The following is a 26,066-nucleotide window of genomic DNA, read 5'->3' as shown; positions in this document are numbered from 1 at the left end:
GCGAGATCGCAAAATGCGAGATCGCAAAATCGCGAGATCGGGAAAATGGGAAGTCGCATTTCGAGCACAGTGATGACATCACAACCAGGAAGCAGCCAGTTCCCACCCCCATTCTCAACAGTGAGGCAGACCTCGAGGCAGCAAACAACTCAGCTCCTACCAGGACACCTGCAATCTTGAGAATCCACACCCTATCCCACTGCAGCTATGGCAGAGGAGGCTGTTCCAGGGCCCAGCAACACCGGGCGCAAGAGAAAACTGAAGTTCTCCGAACAGGAGTTGGAGCACCTCATCGAAGGTGTGGTGGAGAACCACTCTAAACTGTTTGGCCGAGAATCAAGGAGGGTGCCTGAGCAGGAGAAAAGGCGAATCTGGGTCGGGATAGCGGCCACAGTGAACTCCGTGGGCATGGCACACAGGTCCTTGGAGGAACTAAAGAAAAGGTGGTACGACCTCCGAGGTTGTGCCAAAGAGAAGGTGGGCGAGAGGCTGGGCGAGACCCTGGCCACTGGAGGGGGAGGACCTACAGTCCCTCCCAACACCCCCATGGAGGACCGCGTCGAAGACACGTTGGAGCCCGAGGCGTGCATTGGGGTCACCAGATTGGACTCCTCCCGCCCCACCCAAGAGAGCCAAGGTAAGTGGCATGCGACTGCGACCCTGTCCCCTATCAATGGCCATGACCCTATAGCCTCCCATAATGTTCCAAAGTCATGCCATCCGTGCACATTAGGTAATGCCCTAAAGCATTGTGGGACATGTAGTCTGCCCACAATGTACAAGTACCCCAATGCAGCCAGACAGGTCCCAAAGTACGCAATGCCACAGCCAGTCAGGGAATGTCAGCCAGCATGCATGTAGCAACTGCACGTGTGACAGATACATGCAACTAATGAACGTCCACTTCCCCTCACAGGTGGCGCAGACAGCAGCGACAGTGACAGGCTGCTGATCGATGAGCAACCACTGGATGCCGAGGAGGTGCCGTCACCAACACAGCCTGCACCAACAGGCACAACACCTACCGCTGCAGCCAGGCCACCTGCATCTGCGCCTCTACCATCAGGCGCACTACCTACCCCTGCAGCCAGTCCACCTGCATCTGCGCCTCTACCATCAGGCGCACCACCTACCCCTGCAGCCAGGCCACCAGCAGCTGGAGCCTCCACATCTGCTCCAGCGACAGCGGTGACACAGCGCCCACCCACTGTGGCCAGCCAGCAGAGCAGGCATGGCAGGGCTCGCCTGCAGAACAATGCACACAGCGCCAGGAGGGGGATGGAAGTGCGCTTGCCGAGCATGAGCGTAGAGCGTAGAATGCTACGCATTCACCAGCTGCAGGCACGCCGGCAAGGGGCCATACAGATGCAGCTACACAATATAGGCCGCAATGTGGCAAATGTGGCTGAGCGGATAGCATGCATGACGGCAGCCATGGAGGCCAACACTGCTGCACTGATATCACAGTGCAACACCGCCCGCCGCTGCCACCGGCAGCTACTGACGCGGCTGTCGGCATACACTAGATCGAACTACGTGATCGGGAATGCCACGTCGCAGCTATCGTGACGGTCCCTGGCGCAGCAGCAGCAGCTAATCCAATGCTGCGATGATGTGGCCAGAGTATTAGAGCACCTCACCACTGCCGTTATGGCACTCCATCCCGCTGTACCTGGCAATGTCGGGGGGGACGATGCCAGCGAGGGCACCTCAAGTGTGAGCAGCCAGTCTGCCTCACAGGTAGCGGTGTTACGACGTAGCACCAGGCCCACTGCAGGGTCATGTGCGTTGGCAGAGGATGAGCCGGAGAGGCGCTTGGGTGCTTCGCACCGGAGGTGCACCTGACAAAAATGTACTTTTACAGGCACAGGCTGACACTATAAGCCTGCCCTGTGTTTTGGACGCAGAAGTATGGGGCAATACTGATTGCATAGGAAGGATGGCAACTTGCACTATTATTGTGAATCAAACAATAATATTTATTATAGCATCACACATTGGCGTTCTGTCATTATTTCAATTTGCATGCAATTGTGATTTGTTGGGTGAGGGGAGAGGGTGCACTAGAAACTGTTCATTGTGATGTGGTTGCGGCGTCTGTGGCCTTCAGCTGGGTTCTCCCCGCGTGCATGGCGCACATGTGGAGGTAGCCGGTCGTCCCCTTCCGACTCACTGCCAGAGATGTCTACAGGTATCCGGCGCTTGCTAGCAATGTTGTGTAGTATTGCACACACAGCCACAATGCGGCAGCACACATCAGGACTGTAGTACATGGCCCCACCTGTCTTGTGAAGTATGCGGAATCTGCTCTTCAGTAGCCCAAAAGTCCTCTCAATGCAATTCCTTGTGCGTATGTGTGATACGTTGTAACGCCATTGCTGTGGTGTAGCAGGGTTGAGGTATGGGTTGAAGAGGTATTCACGCAGGGCGTAGCCACTGTCACCTGAATGAGAGGAGCAGAGGGTGAGTGCCTGTGCAGCGCAGCTACTTCATCGCAGTGTGACATTGTGGGCAAAGTGTACTTACCAAGTAGGTGTCCTTCCCCAAAGTCTCCCCTGGCCAGTCGTGTGTGGAGGCCGCTGTGCCGGAATATGAATGAGTCATGCGTACTCCCCGGGTACTGTGCCACTATGTCCGTGATGTATGTCTTAGCATTGCAGACCATCTGGATGTTTAGGGAGTGGTAGGACCTGCGATTGCGGTACATGTACTCCGTTGCAGCTGGTGGGCAGATGTGGATGTGGGTACAGTCAATGCATCCTATCACGTGTGGGAAATGGGCGACATTGTAGAATTGAAGCTTGGTCTCATCCAAATCCTATTGGCTTGTTGGAAATTTGATGTGGTGGTGTAGCTGGGTCAGCATTGCGTCAAGGAAACTCCCTAGGCAGCGGGACATGGTGGGCTGGGATATCCCCCCAGCAGCCGCAACTATCCCCTGGAAGCTCCCGGAGGCCAGGAGGTGCAGGCTACACAATACCTGGGCATGTGTTGGCACGGCATTAGTCCGCCTTGTTGGGTGCTGCATCAGGGGGTCAAGGTCCTGAATTAGCTTGATGATCATTGCCCCATTCAGGCGGTACATTGCGTATATTTGCTCTCTGGTTTGGCCCAGCAGGGTGACCCGCTGGCGGAATATCCCGGCCTGGATTCTGCGTCTCCTCCGTGCTGCTCGCTGTAGTCTTCGCCGCCTGACCACCATGTACATTCCTGGCATTGTGACACTCCTTATGCTGATGCTGCTTCTCCTTAAGTGTGTTTGGTCAGGCCAGCACCAGTTGCTGATTGGCCAACGGTTTTTCAATTTTTTTTTTACTATGGGTTTGATGGTTACCACCTGCTTTGGGTTGTCCTTAAATTGCGCCTCGCAAACTGCGATTTTGTTTTTTTTCGCTAATTGCGAGTTTTCATGAATCCCGATTGCGAGGATATTGCAATTTCGCTATTTTTTTTGCAGAATCCGTGATTTCTCGCTATTTCCGATTCGCAAATGGTCTACTGCCGGGGTTCTGCGAATCTTTTAGCGATTTTGCAATTCTGTGTTAGCGAATTCGCTATTTTCCTGGTGAATACCGATTAGGGAAATTGCGCCCGTGATAGCATTTTCGCAGCTATTGCGAGCGCAATTTAGCTTCATGAATCAGGCTGATTATCTCCTTTCTAACTATATGTAATAAAGATTGTTCCACAGGACACAGTGTATGACAGGTAGCTAGTTAATTAAAACCATTCAAATACATTATTTCATGTATACAAGACCTAATGCGCTGGCAATCTTAAAAGATAAAGTTAAAATCGGTCACATCTCAAGAGGATATAGAGCACGATGTCCAAAACAATAACAATTTCAATGCCAATAGCTCCAAATAATGTCATTGCGAGACGTATTGCATTGTAAATGCTTGTTACTTTAAAGAGCCTGTTAAATCAAATGTTGATCTTTGCAATTTTATTTAAAGAGCTGTCAAATGAAGGGTAATATTTTCTGTTTGCTTATGTCCACTGCATCAATTTAAAAAAACCTGACTGTAAAACCTACTCTATATCTAATTTGAGGCTGGGGATTTCTCCCAAACGGCTCTCAAGGATTATGAGTAAAATAGCTCACAAGGCTATTAACACTGATCATGCCCAAGCTACCTCTTAAGAGGCATTGTACGGCGTACTACCTAGGGGATATTTTATAAAATAATTCACAAGTGGTGCATTTTTTTCATACAAATTCCGTTAAAAAACAGAACAGTGCTCCATGCAAACATTGGTCTGTTTTCACAAACTCCTACGCATACACATTGACCAGTTTTACACTAAGTTGCACTAGCAGCCCTTAACATTTTGAACAGATGCAGAACTGAGCTGGGATTGCACAGCACCTCAATTAATCAATCATGGGTTTGTTAAGTGAGACTATTCACCCGTGAGGGTCTCAAGGCGCTGAGTGTGGGGGTGGGCGGGTGGGAGGCACAAGGTCCTGTCCATCAAGGAGGAGGTCTATCGAAGAGCCATGTTTTGAGGTCCCTTGTGAAGTCGGGGAGTGATGTAGTTTGCCTGAGGTGGAGTGGGAGGGAGTTCCACCTTCTGGCCATGAGGAAGGAGAAGGAGCGGCCTCCCGATCTGGACTTCCTGGTGCGAGGGAACATGACATAGGAGAGAGGGTCCTTTGGGGTGCGTGGAATGTGAGTCTGCTATTCAGGTATGCTGGTCCGGTGTTGTGGAGGGCTTTGTATGCGTGGGTGAGAATATTGAAGGTGATTCTTGCCTCGATGGCGAGTCAGTGGAGTGTGTGCAGGTGCTGGGTGATGTGGCAGTGTCTTGGCAGGTTGAAGATTAGTCTGGCGGCGGCGTTATGGATGTTTTGAAGTTTGTGGGTGAGGTTTTTGTTGATTTCGGCGTAGAGTGTGTTGCTGTAGTCAAGTCTGCTGGTGACGAGGGCGTGTGTGACAGTCTTTCTGTGTTTGAAGGGGATCCATTTGAAGGTCTTGCGTAGTGGGCGGAGGGTGTGGAAGCAGGAGGATGTGACGGAGTTGATCTGGCTGTCCATTTTGAGTTCAGAGTCCAGGATGATTCTGAGGTTGCGTGCCTGGTCCATGGGGGTGGGCAGGCTTCCAAGGGCGGGGGGCCACCAAGTGTTGTTCCAGTCATCAGGGTGTGGGCCAATGATGAGTACTTGTCCATGGTGAGTTGTAGGCAGCTGCTCTTCATCCCTTTGGTGACTGCTTAAATGCCTTCTTGAAAGTTGTGTTTGGCTGCGTTGGGTTCGTTGGATAGGGAGAGGATGAGTTGGGTGTCGTCTGCGTATGAAACAATGTTGAGTCCGTGGGTTCCCACAATGGGTGCGAGCGGAGCCATGTAGATGTTAAACAACGTGGCGCTGAGTGAGGATCCTTGGGGGGACACCCTAGGTGGTCGGTATGGGGTCCAAGAGGAATGGAGGGAGTCTGACCCGCTGCATTCTGCCAGAGAGGAATGAGCGGATCCAGTCGAGGGCCTTGTCCTGGATCCCTGCGTCATGAAATCTGCGTGTTAGGGTGTGGTGAAAGACTGTGTCGAAGGCTCCTGAAAGGTCGAGGAGGATGAGGGCAACCGTCATTTTGAACAGATGCAGAACTGAAGCTGGGATTGCACAGCACCTAATGCACATGCTTCCCAAACCTTTGCCTGTCTAAAGCAAAGTTACTTAGGTTGGACAGATAGCTCTAAATAACAGAGACCTCCTAGGTCTCTCAATATGTGGAAAATAAAAGAATCAACACAAACAGCAGGTCCTCAACTGACAGTAGGAAGACTATCCAGAATGCCACCATGGCATATCACATACATGAAAATGGTGTCAAAACGTATATATTCACCCTTTAGATTCACCTATTAATTCCTCTCAATGAGTTAAGCAGTCGCTCCATGCAGCTTCATGTCAATCGAGCCTTAAATGTTCTGTACTGTTCTGTGAGGGATGGAAGCTTGGACTAGTCTGCCACGCTGGATCTGTTCTGTGAGGAATGGAAGATTGCCCTTGCTGCCTTCTGTGAGAAAGGGTATATTACTTAGCTGCTGTCATCCTGTCAAGCCTGTAACTGGGCCAAAACACATTGGCTGCACGGAATCGTTTCTTCAGCCAGACGATCTTGAATAAAGGATTACAAAACTTAAGAAAATCACCTCACGATTCTTTTATCTATGGTCATATAGCACATAGCTATTGCTCATATATTTGTCTAAAGTTGTCTCTCTATTGTGTTTTATGAAATTTGTAGTATTCATGACTTTATATCGGTGGGCAACAATTGATTTTGAATTCTAACAATCAAAACACATGTGGTAGTGTGACAAACGGGTCCCCTAGCCGCCATTACTTGCTTAGTCCCTACTGTCATGCTATACCTGTTCTAAGAGGAAGCAAAGCTTGCACCGCTGCTGCATAACTTGTGCTTGTCTTGTGATAGGGAAAGCTTACACTGCTGCTAATTTAGCTATATCTGTCCTCTGAAGGAGGGAAGCTCTCACTGTTTCTGCTGAAGGTGTACATGCGATTTAAAGAAGAGGTTTTTCTGCTGGTATTGCCCAATCATATGAAAAAACAAAGGATATATTGGATATATGCAAAGCACTTGCTTTAGATGCCCTATGAACCAGAGGCGTTCCCAATATTTAATATGAGATATCTGTATTACTGAGACAGGCACAAGACTCATTCAAGGCATTACATGAATGCTGAAACATGCTGACGGACAAGATAAGCAGGGTCCATTGCTTGATCGTCCTCTTCTTACTGTTATGGTAGAGGAACACCAGGAAAAAACATTTTAGCTTACCTACACAATTTTAATAAGTCTAGCAATTTAACAAAGAGTGAACATAAATGTCGACATGAGGGAAAATAACCTCACCCAAAATAGGGACCAATAACTCTGAGACTGTACATCCATTGAACAGTAGAACACTCAGGTGCTTTTCAGTGCCTGATGTGGAACTCACTGATGAAGCGAACCATCCTAGGCAAATAAAGGTTTGTCTTTGTCTAGGAGTACCTAAATGTATGGGAATTCTATAGTAGGTTTGGCAGTTTTTTACAGTTTTATACTGCTTTTATGTTTCGGTTTGTTGATGGAGAGCTTACAATAGTCCTTTAAATACCCTCACTCCCTTTTTTAGTGTGTTGGCTACTAGTCTTGCACCTGGTCTGTATGTGTGCGATAATTGTGTGATGTTGCTTCTGCTACTGCCACCTGTCCCTTATTTATTCCTTGTTTTAGGGAAGGTAGTGTTTCTGCTGTCCATGTTGTAACTGGGTTGTGATCACCGAATATAAAACTTTCCACTACACAAAAAGACAAACGGCCACATGCATCAACCTATTTAGGAAGTGCAAACGGTGCGAATCGGTAAATTCGGCCGTTTGCGATTCCTAAATAGGTTTTTGGGATGCATCAAACATTTTTGGAAAAATCTCTAGTTTTAGCGAATTCCAAAAATGCGATTGCTTTTAAGGAATCGCAAATTTGCGATTCCTTAAAAGCAAATGCATGATTACTTTTAAAATTGCGAATTTGCAATTTGGGGGTGAAAATTACCACGAGGGTGAACCTCGTGGTAATTCGCGAAAATGTATTAAAATGCTCAAATTTGCATTTTAAAACACTGTCATGTTACAGACACACATGTCCTTAGGACATGTGTGTGGGAAACATGCACTTCAAAATACATTTCAGGGGTGCATGGAATGCATTAATATTTTGCGAATCGCTAATTGAAACTCGCAAAATGTCAATGCCTTCTCATTGATTCCTATGGGCCTTTTGGCCCATAGGAATCAATGGGAATTGCGAAATCGCAAATTAGAATTCGCATAATATTTGCGATTCTGTAAAAATTGCGATTTTTACCTAATCACAAATATTATGCGATTTAAATCATGCATCCCATTTTGCGATTCCTTATTTGCGATTTCCTAAAAATCGCAAATAAGGAATCGCAAAACCGGACTTTGATGCATGTGGCCGAAAATGATTTGCATTGCCTTTGCTAATTTTAATGCATGATGTGAATGAAAGTGTGAACCCACAAAATACGTGACAAGACTTTACTTCTGGTTTTATATGTGAAGCAAGCAGTTTGTGAAATAGACTAGAAGTCTTTGTAATACTTTAAAACATAGCTGATAAATGGCTCAGTGTTACGTATAACACCTTTGGTCTGTTGTGGCATTTTAGTCAACATCACTTTACATCCTGGGGTTTTGAACCCATAAGGAAAGTATTAAAAGAAAAACAACAACCCCCACAATGGAACATGCTGTTGACTAAAACGCCAGGGATGGCTGATGGTATCTCATGTCATAGCGCTTGGCAGACTTGTGAAGCAAAATTAATTCCTGACCTGTTACCCGTTTTTTAGGGAATCACAGCGTAAATAATATAGTGGATGATACATGAAATATGCCAATATGGTGGGTTAACTTTCAGGCAATTCAAGGGCAGGCAGTATGAGTAACCTAAGCTGCCCTGTCGCCTGATGAGCCAAATTGCACCATGGCCAGCCCAATCGGTGCTACCATTTTATCTGGGGATTTTCTCCCTTAAATATCATGGATCAACAGTCCATGATTTTACTCACACCTTTTTAGCGGTGGAGTATTGCAAGGAAAGCGCCCAGCTCCTCAGACTACAACCACCCAAAGAACTAGTGGGGCGCCGGCGTATCCATCCATGGTCCTGCCTTAAAGACTCCCGGGGTCTGGCATAGAGCACCCCTGCTGTGCTTCTTGAGATGGTATCCCTATGTACCAATCAGCCTCTGAAAACACCCTTTAGCTCCACCTGCAACACAAATTAACATTTCAATACGTTCAGCCCATGGCAACAAAATCCTGCCGCTGGCACGCTAGGTATGGGCTAGGGAGGTTGACAGTGTGTCAAGTGGGGGGAACAAAGAGGACGACCACTGAGTGGGGCAGGTATAAGTGGCCCCACCCACTGAGTGCTGGAAATGACACAGTAGGAATGCTGGACACGGGGTCTCCTGTGGGGGGGTCCCAGAGAGTGGAGTGCGTGGATGTGCCAGAATGCGGCACTATGGTGGCCGCCCTCTTAAAAGTGTGCATTCTGTATGTACTGCAGAATACAGCACACATAGAAAAAGAAAAAGCGAGGAGAAATAAAAGTGTTTCTCTTCGTTTCAGAATTCTAACACCGGCTCTTGCATGGCGTTAGTGTTTGGAGCTGCCCACATTTACCCATTCTTGCAAATCTGGGGCAGCGTCAAAAAGGAACAAGTGTTGTGGTAGAACACCCACAGCAACATCCATTGCAAGCCCCTTTCACGTTAAGTGATGAGTGTAAGGGGCCGTGTTTACAAGGCGGCGCTAAGCCACCAAAAGTAGCTTAACGCAGCTTTGCAAATATGCAGAAGGGCAGAGCGCCACCGGGACGTCCCTAAAAGAGATGTTCTGGTGGCGCTATCGCCTTGTACATATATTCCTGCATGTTTAAAAGGAGGTTATTTTCAAACGGAATATGAGCTGGACCTGGCTTAAGAGACAGAAATGACAGAAATGAAAACCAATGTTTCTCTTTTTCTGAGCCCGTGCTCAGCTTTGAGGCTGGTCACTGGTGTGGTTTTGAGGGAGCGCCTCCGTAACTCCAGTGTGATGCATGTGCTGCTCTTGCTCAGGCAGGACGCTGCAGGTGCTGCCCCGAGTGGGCTGCCGATGCGATCAAGGGAACATATTTACTTGCACAAGTCAGAAATTCTAAAAAAACAGCTTCACTGCCTGTGTTCCTTATCCCAACTGATGAAGATATGCACCAGAAATTATGCAGCTAAAACTAATAAAACATGAAAGGAGTTACTTTTAAAAATAAAGTATTCAGATCTTCTTGAAATAACATCTTGCTATGGTTAAAAGCACTCTTGTTAGTTAATGCATAATGCAATTCATGTGAGTTTGTTTGCTGAAGGATCGCTGCAGTGATAACGACTGAGTGCACTTTTCCATGCCGCATGTATGAAACAACTTTGCACCCGAAAAGGCGCAACTTTGCAACGCAGCTGACTTTGCAAATGCAAAGTTACGGGTCGCTATTTGCAAATGTGTTGTGATCTGCAGTAATTATTGTGTTTGTCAATACACACAAGCCCTTGCCATTCTCTGTGGAAAGCTGTCATCAAAGGGACACTGCAGCTCGCCATAGACTACATAAATGCTTTATACTCATTTCTGCAATCGCATAGCACTAAATGGTTACTGGATGGGGAGAGCAGGGGGCAACCATTTTCAAGGTCAAAGTGGACTTTTTTGCATGTTTTCCACTGAGCATGTATGAGTATCCAGCTTCCGGGATCAAGGATACAGACAACAATGCCAAGCTGCTCTTGGTTCCACCCAGTGTTATTTAGACAATAGACCAGTTTTGGTGGCATTCCCCTTTGTAGACTTAGAATTTGTCCACCCAGCTGTATTGTACAGCTGGGTGGAGTAATGGTACAGGCTCCCAGTACCTACGTGAGTGCCTAACCAGACTGCTCAGCCAATCCAGGCGCTGCTCTCACAGCACAAGAGCAGCATCTGGATTGGGTGGGGAGTTTGGGAGCCTGTGCTGGCCCATAGACTTCCGGAAGAAAGGAGCACCAAGGCATCCAGTAGATGGAACGGAAGCGGGAGAAGCATGTAAGAGCGTTTTTAATTTTTTTTATTATTTGCACCCACACTGTCCACCATTTTATTTTGGCAGTAGCCGCTGCTCTGAGGAATGCAGACACCACCTCCCTCATGTGACATGTATGCAGCAGTACTTGCATAGCGCAGAGCTAGCCGGGAAGCAATGGAAGGCTGAATAACAGGGTAGTGCCCAATGTGGGCCAGATTGATCAAAATAAGCAATGTAACCGGTAGTTCTACTCTGTGGGGGTGATACCTATTGATTTTAATGAGGTGGCAATGAACCATGTCTGCCTCATTCTAAGAAGTCCCATTTCTTCACGGGGGCACTTACCTGCGGGGACCAGCTCCCCATCCTTGACGCACCCGCTGCTGCACTTGCTCTCTCCCCACGCCGGCGCCGCTCCTGACATCGCGGTCGCAGCGGGGAGAAAGCAAAGGGATAAACTACAGTTCCCGGCGTCCCCTACCTGCCACCGGGGGCGCCGAACCGCCGGATCACCCAGCAGCGCCCGGAGGCGCATAAGAGGCAGCCGCCCCTGCTGCTGAGCGGGGGCCATTTCTTCACGGGGGCACTTACCTGCGGGGACCAGCTCCCCATCCTTGACGCACCCGCTGCTGCACTTGCTCTCTCCCCACGCCGGCGCCGCTCCTGACATCGCGGTCGCAGCGGGGAGAGAGCAAAGGGATAAACGACAGTTCCCGGCGTCCCCTACCTGCCACCGGGGGCGCCGAACCGCCGGATCACCCAGCAGCGCCCGGAGGCGCATAAGAGGCAGCCGCCCCTGCTGCTGAGCGGGGGCCATTTCTTCACGGGGGCACTTACCTGCGGGGACCAGCTCCCCATCCTTGACGCACCCGCTGCTGCACTTGCTCTCTCCCCACGCCGGCGCCGCTCCTGACATCGCGGTCGCAGCGGGGAGAGAGCAAAGGGATAAACTACAGTTCCCGGCGTCCCCTACCTGCCACCGGGGGCGCCGAACCGCCGGATCACCCAGCAGCGCCCGGAGGCGCATAAGAGGCAGCCGCCCATCCCGCCTCGCGGGACGCGCGCGGGACCAGCCGGGCTAAGCCCGGGCAAAGGGCGGGCCCTCTGTGGCCCTCTGGAGGCCAAAGGAGGTCGGGACGGGCCACCCATCTGACATTTCCTCTGAAGAGGTACTGATATTTCTATTTTCATATTTTGACTTTCTTTGGCATACTACGTTTTCATTATGTCCTTCTGGGAGGATCTGAACTCACTATGTGGAACCAATTATATACCGGACATACTGCCTACTATAAGCATGGACACCAGTCCAGATGATGTAAACGCCACCCTGCAGGATCCACCGCTTCACTTGATTAAACATAAAACCCTAGCCAACACACCTCCGGGGGGGCTCAACATTCGCGTTGGCGATACTATTAAAGAGAAGCAAGCCAAAAATCCAAATGTACGTACTTGTCCTTCTCTTCTCCCCTCCAACCCAATTACACCGATGGGGGAGACGGTGTATGGAAAAATAGAAACCCGCGCATCACCCCTTCAACCATCTTTGTTGGCCGAGCTTGAACATTTGCTAACATCTCTCATATCACCACTGGTGACCAAAATCAACGATTTGGGGGACAGGTTATCCAGCATTGAACAAACAATGAAAACGCACATCTCACCAAGTATAAAACCGGTATTATCCAACTGTCCTATCCCCCTCACTATTCCGGAAAAACCTAAACCAAATTTCCGTAAGAACGCCTCTTCGCAAACATTGTCGCCTGATATAGGCCTCAAACCGGCCAAAATTCAACCGCTGATAAAACATACTGAGGCCAAACCCGAACTAGTTAAAATGCTACGAATTGACTTGCCCCCTGAAGCCGCCCCTTATGTGTCAGTCGTATCTGGGGTCCCACCTGCAAACCAGGGAAAATATGAAACACGTCAAGACCTGTTAAATAAGGTCATGCCCTGGTTACAGACCAACAGACCCTTGCCACCTAACTTAGATGGTGGAATTTTAAGTGTCAGGAGGGTGGGGTGGCTGGGCGCGCTGCCAAAAACCATCCCTGGGGATTTGGTGCTAATTAAATTCAAGCACATGAACATAGTCCCTTTTTTACGATCCTGCAAGCACAAAGAGTGGGATGGCCCAATTCGCATCTGGGATTTACATGACTTCTATCCGAGCATCCCACCTATTCCGTCATCAAGAACAGCAGTAAAGAATTATAACGTCTGATGTGGGGGACCCTGTGTACCTAGTGCCCCTAGCTTCCTAGCTCTTAACAGATTCGAACCTTTGTCCAAATAACACACTTTTTGAGTATTCCTTATAAGACCCTCCCCTATCCCACCTAATAGCACTGTGTGTACGATCACCCCTATTTCTTAGAGGTGTTCCATCTGATAGGGTATTGTTTTACATTGTTTTTCTATTGATTAGCTGTTCTCCCTTATCAATTTAATCTTGTTTTAGAAATTGATATATAATGAAATATTGTTGTATTTGTCTATGATTTGTTGTTGCTTTTATGATTTTAAATTCAAAAATCGAATAAAGCTAATCTGAATCTGAATCTGAAGAAGTCCCTTTGCCCAGTTTCCAATTAGTATCATTGGGCAAAGGGCTGGAGTGCCCCAGGACTTCCCTATGAAAAGTTAGCATAGCGACGCACAAAAGCCAGAACATATATATGCCCCACCTCGTCCAGTGATGTAGTAGTGCTACTATTTCACTTTAAAGCGGCTTCCTGTTAAGTTACATTTCTTGCACTTTTAAAATGATGGTCAATGCACAAGATCATTTCAGCAACGCCTTATTCTGAGCCTTCTCCTTACTGATCATGTCCAGTGTTGATAGGGTCTATTCTAGTTCTGTTTGATGGCCTTTTCATTCACTACATTGATTAAAGCTTTTGACTGGTTATGGGACTTATATTGTGACTTTCTTTAAGGGGATATTCTTTTCGTAGGCGGGCAAGTTCAAGGAAGTGTAATTTAAAGAACTTTGGGCACTAGTTCAAGGTTAAATGTAACAAGACTGAAATCCTGATCATTGGTGCTGATGATCATGCCTGGTCCAATGACCTCTGGCCCACCACCAGGGGAAGCACATATACACCTTTGCAGAGTGTTAAAAAAACTTGGAGTCTGCTTTAAGAAAGATGTCTCTTTTGACTTTCAAATCCACAAACTCCATCCTTCTAGTTATCAGCTCCTCCAGGGTTTGAAACAGATTCTACTGCTTCTTACACAGTGTGCCAGGTCCCAGTGGCCCAGCAGTTGGCTCCCTAGTCCTCGCTCATTTAAACCTGGCTAGGGCTGTCTGTTTGTGGCCCAGCTTGTCAATTTCAGAGGCTTCAAAACTTTAATTTGGCTAATGGTTAAGGAGCACATATTGAGTAGAAAGTACATATCCATCTTTCCACTGATGGAGTTACAGCAAGTAAGCTTGTTCTCGTTGTTCCAGAAGACGAAGGAAGAGAAGAAGAAAGAGAACTGCAGATTCAGAAGGGAGGGGAGCATTGAGAATTCATTGGAAGCGTTCAGGGTGATGACATGTGTTATCATAGAGAAATTCCCACAGAAAGCAGCTATTTTATCGCTCTGAGTACATACAGGTTGTTTCAAGGGATGGTGTGGACCACGAGTTCAGGCAAAAGATGAAAGCCTAGGCAAAAATGGAACAGGACTGTGAGGACCTGGCAGGGTACACACACAAGATGCTGGTAGCTAGGAAGGGGTAAACTAGAAGGAGCATTTTATTTGCCAGGCCGGCCCCATGGGCAGATGACAGAGACTGTATGGGGCATTACAAATTACAAGGACTCCAAAGGAGCAACAGCTATTTGGAAATATGGAAATATGGAAAGGGAGAGTGCCCAAGGGAGGGGGGCAGCATTCAAATTCAGGCATATAGGCGTGTATGCAGCAGTTGCATGGGAGGCTACTCAGCTTAGTGAGTGGGTAGCATACAAATTCAGGCATGTATGCAATAGTTGCGTGGGCGGTCACCCAGAGTAGTAAGTGTGGTAAACCAAAGGTAGCAGGGCCCCCAAAAACAGTAGGCTAAAGCTAGATCCCAGCCAGTTGGATGGGAGGGGGGGGGGGGGTTGGGCGAGCCTCATGGGGCAGGATCCCAAAACACCAAGACAGAGGGAATTTCGGCCCCAGCAAAACTGGCTAATAGCCCCATCCTTAGGGAGCCACTAAGCATACTATTGAAAACTTAGTACCAGGTGCCTGAGGCAAAGGCGATATTGAAAGGCTTTGAAGAGGTTTCCTAATACTGTACGAAGGTCAGGAGGGGGCGAGGACATTCAAGAACCTCAGATTGGCAGCGGAACACCGAGGGGTCGTGAGAGACACAATGGCAAAGGAACTGAGGTTAGGAAGGCTAGCCAGCCCAATGCTTGACCTGATCATATCACCACTTAGAGGGAGTGCGAAAGTCGGGTCCAGGCCAATTCAGATAGTTCACCACCTGTTTTTTTCAGAGGGAAACTCAGTGATCAACAGGATCAACAATGATTAATGCTCAGTGATCTATGCACCATAGGTGATCGATTTGGAGAGTTCTGCTGCATAAACTATGACTCTGATGTAGTTCCCAGCAAAGGATGACACAGGTGAACTTGGTTCAAAGCATGAGCAGTGAATGTGCAAGACCGGTTATTGTAGCCTCACAAAACCCCACCCAATTCATTGTTGAAATGGAATGATTGCTTAAGGGTCTAACAATCCCTAAACCAGGATCTGAAGCACTGTGCTACCAGAAGCTGAGTCCGACCTATTTCGCTATTCACAATATCACACACACACACACACACACACACACACAAAGGAAACTAAGAATAGGCACTTTCTAAGAATAGACACTTTAAACTAAAAGCATTGTTTGCAACAGGGTGAACCAGAACATTTCAAACATATTTAGAATGTCATTTAAAACAACACCCTAAAACCTATGCAATACACAAGGAGAGCATGGAAAGTTGAACTTGCAATCTAAACTTTCTAAGGGAGCAGCAACACACTGCATACCTTGTTGACAGCAAAAACTGTGGTTATCAGTGAGTAGTGAAGGCAGTGTTCCTTGTGAAAGGAGAGTACAAGCCTCAGCAGTGTTCTTCTCCTGGATTCGGCATGTTATCTGTATCAAGTGCAATGTAGCACTGGCAGCAGTCAAGATCGTCTCCTGCAGTATCTTGTACAGTAATCTGGGTAAACAACCTCTCCTGACAATAGTCAAGTGGCAGTCCTTATAAAATAAATCTTATCAGAGATTGTATCCACGGTGAACCTAATTACTACTGGCACATTGGGTCCTGCACTCACTAAGGTGATATCTGTGTGCACTCTGGACCGCATCAGTTCGTATTGAAGCCATACATATAAGTGATTTTTCAGTTAATGCTGTATATTCCACCAATCATCCTGAAGACATTTCGTCCTCCTGGAGAATATGATCAACATCCCTACTATTCCACCCAAACCCAATAAATTAAGGGTTAGGACCATTGGTGATTAAAAAGACCAGTAAATTGGCGCTTTTGACTAGAGCCTAAGTGCCTCTAGTCCCCAGAATTCTGTGCCCTGAAGAGACTCTGACATCCAGATTGGAGTCGAAACGTTGGTGGCAACCAATAAAGTATAGTCCTGAGAACACCGGAACACACTCTAGTTCTGAACCTAAATTTTTTTAATCAGAATTAATAATGGACATCCTTTGAATTCCAATAACTTGCCTTTTAATACAGTTGCTGTTGTATTATCACATGTTGGTTATGGTCACTTCACTGGGGTCACATAAAGTCACTTTCCTCTTCTTCTTTCATAAGCGTGTAAACAGTATCAATATATATTGTGTTATGTGAGTCTGTGTGTACAAATAAACATCACCCACTTCGGCTGAAGTGAGTGTTAATGATTCATCCCTGGTACTAATTTTCTCTAGTTAAATGACTAAATAAACACTACAATGTGTAAATTAATTTAGACATATTGTTCGGATTACTCTTCTTATCAGGCTTGACAAAGTCGTTGCAAAAAGTCATATTTTTGAAAAAGTAAAAAAAATTTTTGTTTGAAATGAGTTCCTTGTGAACAATTGTGCTTAAGCTGATTAGCTATTACCCAGTTCACATGGACGTATGGGTTGCTCTTGTATTTTCAAATATATATATATATATAAATATATATATATATATATATATGCCACACAGCTAAGTTACATGTCCTACCTTTTACCTGTACAGCACACTGCCCATAGGGCTACCTACGACCTAAATAGGGATGACCTATATGTAGTAAAAGGGGCATTTCAGACAGGCAAAAAATGTAGGTGCCATATCCCTGTGGCAGTAAACTGCACACGCAGGCCCTGAGCAGCAGAAGCCTGAGACAGGTTTGGAAGGCTATCGGTGGGTGGCTCAAGCAGTGCTGCAAGTCCACTAGTAACATTTAAATGACAGACCGTGGGTATATGGGATGCCACTGTACAAGGGACATACAGGTAAATTAAAAATGCCAAACAGGTGTTGACCAATCTTACCAACTTTACAAGAGCGAGCACATGCACCTTAGCACAGATCAGCAGTGGTAAAGTGCCCAGACTCATAAAACCAACAAAAACAGGTCAGACAAAATACAAGAGGAAGGCAAAAAGTTTGGGGATAACACTGCAAAAAGGGCCTGCTCCAACAGATGTCAATTCTAATAGTCTTGTATGAAGTTTTCTGTGTGAGAACCAATAAAACCGTCTGCCAAACAGTCCTATGCAGCAATGAAACTTCAAAATAAATACACATCCCAATTCAAACAGAAACAACTTAGGCCTAAACATGTGTCTGCATGTAGCATATTTTAATTTATCAGAGAAGTCGCTAAATTAATGCGGTATGGGAGATTTAGTGTTTCCACATAATGGATGGTCTCTTCAGGCTTGTTGAAGTATTGTCTCTTACCTTTAATATCTATTCACAGCAGCACCAGAGGCATCAGGGCATGGGGTCTGTCTTTTGCTCGACCTGCACTTCGCTTACTTTCTTTTCTATGATTTCATACTGTAATCCGGGTAAAACAAAATACTATTGCCATTGTACATTACGTCTCTTGCAAGAGTCATCAAGTGAACCTTGTCGTTGTATCAGAGCATGCATATCATGACCATTCAGTGTAGGAAAACAGGTGGCTGTTGCTGCGTTCAAGTCCTCTGTATCCTGCACCCTGTACTCCCTGCACAGTTTCCATGCCATTGACGATGGATGCTATGAATGACTCTAGGAATATTTTCATGGGATTCTTCTTAGTCTCTTCAAATAATCCCAAGCGCTTTACATTGTTTCATCGAGATTTATCATCATGATCCGCTACTTTCTCTTTGTTTCTCTTCGAGAGTTTTATATACCACAAACCAGTCCACAAATCTTCTCAGTGTTATTGAAGCAGACATGATAGTAACAATGAATGACCAACACTACCTGTACCAATTGATGGCCAATAGGTAGTCAGTGTAGATTTGGAATTTACTTTCCAGTTTTGCGCCAGAGAGTGCGTTTTTAGTCTTGTAGCAATGGGTGGCTTTTCCATTATGTTGGTAATATGTATTGTTAATTGGGCTTGTTCTAAATTGCAATGTTTATCCATTATGTTGGCATGAATTATCTCCAAAGTGGGGCTTGACTGTTTGTTTCTTCTCCTTGCCTGTTTATACTGTGCAATCATGGCCCTCCCATCCTGCTTCTGTCATATTCTTTCTCTGTACTTCCACATGTTTTTCAATGCAGGCCCTTCAACTTTCAGAATATCGAAAGGAAAGGGCTACCCAAACAAGTGGAATGATTTACCTTTACTGCTTATATCTGTAATAAAAAGCTTAGTATGTCTATTGAAACCTGGATCAACTTAAACTTCGTTTAAAGTCCAAATTCGATAAGTGAAGCCAAGAACCATGTATGGCTCTCTTCCGTTTCACGCGATGAAACATCATAGTTTGCACATGAGCGAGGCAAAACAAAATCACCTGAGGAATTGTACATTAACGAAGATAACTCGTCCTTGAACGCCTCTCTATTGCTCTCTGGGAAAGAATTGTGAAATACGCCATGACTAGACAGACAAGTCCGCGCTCTTGGCTACTGAACTCCATTGCTACTATGTCTTACGTTTCATCCTTGTTTAACCCCCCTTTTTGTTGCCCTCCTGTCTTTTGATTTGTTTGACTATATTTCTATCCAAACCACTGCTTATAGGAAGATTGAACATACAACTGATACGTTAAACTAAACCATTATAAAGTCACAAAAAAGTAATATAAAAAGTAGCATGCCTGTAAAATACAGAAATAAATCCGCTGTGTACTTTGTATCATACTTTCTGCTTAGGAAATTATGAGCTTTTGGCTTGCAAAGGGCGTTGATGGATTTAGAGTGGATGCAGCTAAATTCCTCCTAGAAGCCGAACACTTACGAAATGAACCTCAAGTGAATACCTCTCAAAACGCGGTAATTACTTTTTACATCTATAATTTTATTTTCTTTCTGTAATTCCTCATTGTCATGTTTGAGCTAATGGAAACTGTATCTTTGTTTGCAGATAGCTGTATTATTTTCCTATAACAATAGTTATGAAAGTCTCTCAACGCCACATACATAAAAAGTAAAAAAGCCATCCTAAGGGCCTGATTACGAGTTTCATGTAATATTCCAACCCATGCGTAAACTCCTGTTTACGCATGGGTCGGATTTACGAGTGTGAAGGTATTTAACGCATCCAATAATTATTGGATGCGTTAAATAACTAAACCTTTGTCAAATGTTGTCAATGTCAAAACTGCCGAAATGTACAGGGGAAAACAAATGGTATTTACCGTTCCATGCACATTTTGGAGTGATATATACAAAAATCTGCATGTTGTTTCCCATGAACTTGTAATGGGTGATATTTATTGCATCCGTTAAATAGAGTAGCGTATCGTTATTCATCAGGGGAGATAAATAACGCCTCAGCGCGTAATCAGACCCTAAATGAAGCCCACCACACACATAATGAAGTTCTTTCTATATATCATAGTTGCATATCGCCTTGATTTAAATCCATTGCAAGTCACAGATGATCTGATCATGCCTTTTCATGTAAATAGGCAAATTTGTCCTCAGTAGCAGTAGGAGTTAAATGAGTTGCTCCCACTTTGGAGCACTCACTTGTGCGGTTTGTATAATAAAAAAGCCAGATTTTTAAATGAATATAAGCTGGATTTTGAGGCTTTCAAATCCTGCGCATGGGTACAGTTTGCAAGAGTTATTCGTGTCTTTTTTTGTGGATTGAGATTTTTTTATTTGGGCCTTTATTTGAGCTTGTTGACTCTCATTTTGAGTCACCTTTTAAACTTAGTTTATGTGTGAAGATTGACTTTTTGATTTGTTTTTCATCTGTTTGACTACCTAGCAAATCAGGCTACTAGCATTTGTATGGGCTTAGGATCAAATTGACTTAGTCTGTTGTTATCACTATATTATCCTGTTTCCTATTATAAGTATTTGTAGCATATGTTTTCCAGTATAGTGCTTCTTGATGCTGGCATCCAGAGATGTTGGTAATGGAGGTGCTAGCTGTAAGTCAGCCATACTTTGATGGTGTCCTGGAATGACAGGTATGCAGTAAGTTCGTGGGTCAAGTTTATGAGTCTGTTCAATGATTCCACTACTAAAAATGCGAGTCTAATACTACACATGTGTTAGGGTCTCAAGCAATAGGAAGAAGGTCCATGTAGGGGGCAAATAGGGTTGAGAGAGTAGCATTGTGATATAGCCATCAAGATGTGAGGTCCCAGTTAATGGAATGAGCAGTCTTCAATGATGGGTGATGCGACATGGGCTGTAGCATCTTGTAGGGACAGATGAGATGTTCTAGAAAGACAATGTAGGCTCTTTTCCTCTGGTCCAGTGAAACTGATGAAATAATTCACAACAGTTGGTTGGTATTAAAATGTCATGAAAGAGAAGATCAATTTTAGAAAGCAGAGATGTTGACCAGAGTTGACTTATTGTACCGGTAATGTGTCAGCACGATTATATAAGCTGAAGTTTCTTATAGACAGGGCTCTTGTCAGTTCTTAGATAGACCCAGTGGTTTCTGGTTGGCTGGGATGCATTGAAGCCAGACAGAATCCACTGCCCCAGATAGGATGAGCAGGATACCACCATAAAATAACCTGTGCTCACCTTTGGTAGATTGGTGCAGAGCAGTCACGTTTATACTATGGGTTAAAGTGTAAAGTATTGACACTGCGCTGCCCTCACAACACACTGAGTATACTTCAAAAAGACTCCACACGGTATGTATAAAACACTGGTCTTTCTATTACACACACACTGGAATCAAAACGACATAGACATCTTATATATGCTTTAGAGTTGTATGCAATTGTCGAACTCTCCCATTAGCAGCAGAACGGCATGTACAAGTCATAGGTATTCACTTGCCCTGTTATCCCCTCACTCTCAAAAGTGATATAAACCCATGTGCATATTTTCCAGAGGTAGTCACGATCCAAGCTATCTCTCTCACATCAAAATGACAGAACATATTTGCAGGCTTGTTCAAAGGTATTCCATTTCCCGCTATCACATTAGCATGAGACACAACATATCCCAATATTGCATACCCCTCACAGCTTGTAATGGTTAAGAAGTCACAGTTCCACCCTACGCCTTGTGCTCCAGCCACGCAGTCACTCAAACTATACCAGCCAATGATACACTTGTACCCGCTGGCGACACTTTGATTAGATTACCAGGGCCAACTAAGTAGAAGGAAACGGTTACTTGGTTTTGTCTGTCTGGATTAGGCCATTGAGGCACCCCATGGTAGCATCACAAGTGCAGAATCACTATCCTCCCGTAGGCAAAAGACTATGATGCCAGAAGCTGGCGTGCTTCCAATCTGGAGAAATGTTTCCTCCCCAGGTGGAGGTGCTAGATGCAGTTGCTCCAGGCAGCCAGTCGTGAGTGCACGCAAGGCACAAAGAGACCACTCGGGTCCAGTCATGATGTTACAAACAACAGAGTACCTCATGGCGTGGGTCCAGGGGGAGGGAGCCGGCGACCTCGCACTGAGGCCGCGATGCCAGTCCCTGCCGTCCTCCCAATCTGGAGGTTGGAGACAGTCCAGGCTTCTGGCTCGGGTCCTGCAGACTAAGCAAATGTTCACTAACCCCCCTCAGACACCACACGCTACAGTGGTATTACTGCATACGTCAGATGGTTCTCGCCCCACCCGATTATAACTTCCACCATCTCCTCCGCACCCTGTGCGGTCCTTACAATCTTATGAAAACGGGTAGATCTTTTCTGTACATGGGACCTCATAGACAGAAGGCCAGTCAACTGGCCCTTGGACAGTGCTTAGGGCCCCCGGACATGACAGGAGGCAATAAAACTGCAGTCCAGCAATATCAATATTTTTAGTGGAGCCAGGACCCTGCCCTTAGAATGAAGGTGCAAATTTTACCTCCTCTTATCTATCCCGGGAAGGCTTCTCAGAGTCTGAGGTCTGCAGTTTCCCTTGAGTGTCCCTAAATTATTGCCGTCTATCAGGAATGCATAGATGTAGCTGTCGCCCCAGCACCCAGATATAGATTGGAGACAGGCTGACAGGCACCCGGAGAGCCATCAGTATAGAAATTACCACTTTTCCAAAGTGGCATTTCCACATTTCTAATGGCAAATCCACTCTAACTACAGGAGAGGATTTGATATTACTAATCCATTGATACTAAACACCATAATGCTACTCTTCTGCTATTAGAAAATACAGATAAATAGCCTTACCATAGATCCCCATGTTAATCAATGCGAGAAGCAGGCCTCACTGTACTGAACACACCATCCGATGTTATTCACTACTAGGGCATGTAGCGTACACTGCACCCTGTCCCCAGGGAGTACTCAGATGTAGCAAGAGACATGCAGGGTTTTGGCAAGTAGCTTTTAAATGCCAAGCCGAGGAACAGTAACTGCACACACAGGCTGTGCAATGGCAAACCTGTGGAATGCTTGAAGAGCTACCTCCGTGAGTGGAAGAACCAGTGCTGCAGGTCCACTTAGTAGCATTTGAGTTACATGCCCTAGATATATGTCTTACCACTGACAAGGGACTTACAGCTAACTCAAATCAGCCAATCATGTATACACCAATCACCAGTTTGTACATCACAACCACAGCGCTTTGAAACTGAATGGCAATGTCAAAGCACTCCTAAGCCAGCAAACAAGGTCCAAACAGAAGGTAGGAAGCCAAAATGTCAGGGGAGACCATGCCAAAAGATGCTAGGTCTAACATTAGGTAATTGTCTAATGAAACAGACCAGTTGGTGGGTAACCACCAGTTAGGATTTTTAAAGACGATCCAGGCCTCCAATTTGTCATATTTAGCCAGTTAAGGCACATTCACAAGATAATTGCAGGCATGCACTTATAGACCTTCTGGGTGGAGCTCCAACTGTGCCTGTCTAATACCACCATTATTTGTTTGCTATGTCTGTGATAATAGAACATGAGATCAACCCCAGACAAATTGTAGGCCAGAAGGTGGAGCCAAAAGCGTGTTAAAGATAAGTAGCGGATACTCAAATCAAGGGATGTGGTGTGGATTTGAAGCGGTGGTAGTGAAAAAACCCAGTTTCTGCTGTAAAAGAATGAGCATATGCAAGCTCGGACATTTTCAGGGATCTGAGGAGTATACAACAGATCTGGTTGTTGCTAGTTTAAAGGATTCCATCAAGTTGTAGGGGACAAGAGCTCTGTGCCATTCAGTGGGCATACAATGTATTGATTATCACCCAGGAAATCTTGAATCATATTCAACAGTAAATTCCTAGTATTGGCAATACTCAGACCCATGTTTGAATTCCCTACATAGGCTGCCTGTGAAATAAGGAAACTTAACAAAACAGCCCTTTCTCTTCCATCCACCTGGAGTAGCTTGCTAAGGCACCTCTTCTGAGCCTCCTATTGCTCTTCATCACCCTCCCCATCATGCCTTGTCATTCAATATGAAAAGGGAAATTTTGTTGAAAACAAGTTTAAAGGGAAATTGCAAGTACATACTCCACAACAAATCTAATAGACATTGCAAAAGTCCATCTAACAACTGGACTGCAATTGTTTACTACTGGTATATGTCAATGTCATCTATGTTTTAACATCTTCTTTGCATGACGGTCAGTCATTTTCCTCAAACAAGCAGCTCATTAGGAAGAAGTAAATTGAGTCCTGATATAACCAGAAAGGAGGCCTCCTAAATGTAAGCTGTGGTATCCTCACTAATAGTTTTTTATTAGTCACACAAGCTCCTTAATAGGAGTATGACTTTAAGGGCCAGATTCACAAATTTTTCACACAATGCAGAGTAGCAACCAAATTTGCTGCTCTGAGTCGCACAAAGGCGAAAGCACAGTCATTGGCCTGCTGCACTCATCCCTACGCTGACACTCATAAGGCTGCCTTACACAACACACAGTCTTGCATGGTGGTGCAGAGGTGAGTGTACACTGTCTAGTATAAGACTTAACTGGAAGCATACTCTTCCAGTACACATTCCTCTGCCTATGCAAAGTCAGATGGAGCACACACATTGAGTGTGTGACGTGCACCTAGCACAAAACCGGTGCATGTTTCTGTGGAGAAATGGAAACATTTCCCTTTGTTAATGCCTGCTTCAAGGAGGTGCTAGATTTTGACTCTAAGCCTGGTCTGGCTATCTTGGAACCTAGCCTGGAAGATCAAGCTTTACATTGAAACCTATGGGTGTTTGTGCTGATCTGCCCAAGTAATAATGCCCACATGATGCTAAGTGACACAAAGTAACAGAAATCAGTACAAAACATTTTTTGTGCTGAAAAGGGGCACCGTTCCAGCACAACACACATTTTGCGATGGGAATTAAATATCAGGGCATCTATTTGAATATGTTGGCTTCACTTTACAATGGCACAAAGCTTTAGGCCCAAGTGTATGGAGGCCAGCATCTCAAAAGTGTTCATGCATTTGCAATTCACCCAAAGCATTGTAGAAGTATTGAAAAGAACACATCTTTAAAGTAAATAAACACAATCCAGTGCTGTACGACAGTAACACAGATATGTGTGTGTGTATATGTCACATTCAGAATTAATTGGCAAGTACTACCGCTGTAGTTTTGAAGTGAATAATAAGTGCAGAAAAGCCGTAGTAATGTCCACAATAATACTGCTGTTGGTAATGAGCTATAGAGTGAGTATCTTTGGCTGAAGTACAATTGTAAGAACAATGAACTGAAGATGACCTCATCAAGCAAAGAGTAGTTTCTTTGTGATATAGGGTTGAACATCATTTCACAATGTACAAAACACCTTTTATGAGTTGGGAAAGTATTTCTGACTTGAAAAGGGAGTTTTGCTACCTTTTCCAAATAGCAAACATGACAGAGTGAGTTAGAACGAAATGCATAAGTAATTTGTGACCATAACTCCGATTGTGAGCTTTCAAAAGTTCCAACCTAGCTTGTCGGGGTGGTAACTGATTCACTAAGGGGAAGCTGTTTTTGTGGGTCAGCTTCCCCCTTGGTAACTGTAATACATGACCTTGAAGGGGCAGACTACTTAAAAAAAAATATATAGAGGCAAAACAAGTGGCGACATTACCGCAGATAGACACTTGCATAGAGCGTGTGCTGGTGAATATTCCGCAGTTAGAAGTCCTAGAACCCTCCAGGAGGGTCTCCGCTCCTACAAAGGGTTCTCTGAAGGGAGATTTTTGGCTCCCTCCGGAAGGGGTCTCTATTCCTACCAAGGGTTCTCCAGAAGGGAGATAGTTTGTTTCCTGTGGGAGGGGTTTCCATTCCTACCAAGGGTTCTCCAGAAGGCAGATCATTGGCTCCCTCCAGGAGGAGTCTCCGTTCGCATCAAAGGTTCTCTAGAAGGGAGATAGTTGACTCCCTCCAGGAGGGGTCTCCGTCCCTACCAAGGGTTCTCCAGAAGGAAGATCATTGGCTCCTAATTTCGCATGCTGGGTAAATTCCAGGCAAGGCAGCACTACGAGTAGCTTGTCTGCGCTTCTTCGCCACAGTTTTCTAACTGAAAGTAACTGCTTAGTCTCTGAAAACCATCAGACAATATATACATTTAGCCACACCTCAATCATATCATTGCATGCACTGTCACTTACTCCAGACTCTGCTCCATGCATAACTGACCTCATCCTTATATCTTGATAAGATATGTAACATTTATGTGTTGCACTAGCTGCTTTCCATAGAGTTTGCAAAATATCTCAGCACACTTTGGCCCTACAGTAATATCATGGCAAAAGGAAGTACTGTAAAATATATGAAAGTGGGATAGTAAGACACTTAAGGCAGTATTTAATTGACACAAATGGTGGCATTTGT

The 26,066-nt window shown here is 45.4% G+C and overlaps 1 protein-coding gene across 1 annotated transcript in view; it reads left to right on the top strand.

Annotated features, from left to right (window-relative positions):
- The window catches only part of SLC3A1 (solute carrier family 3 member 1), a 118,687-nt gene that overhangs the window by 56,523 nt on the left and 36,098 nt on the right, over nucleotides 1-26,066 (top strand). Inside the window, exon 5 of the mRNA XM_086927793.1 lies at nucleotides 19,022-19,141. Within this exon, the coding sequence (XP_086783919.1) occupies nucleotides 19,022-19,141 (120 nt within the window). The remainder of the gene's footprint in view (nucleotides 1-19,021; nucleotides 19,142-26,066) is intronic.

The sequence above is a fragment of the Lissotriton vulgaris genome, chromosome 6 (assembly GCF_964263255.1).
Source record: "Lissotriton vulgaris chromosome 6, aLisVul1.2, whole genome shotgun sequence".
NCBI lineage: Eukaryota > Metazoa > Chordata > Amphibia > Caudata > Salamandridae > Lissotriton > Lissotriton vulgaris.
Note: the sequence above shows the minus strand (reverse complement) of the source record. Positions and strands in the feature narration are given on the sequence as shown.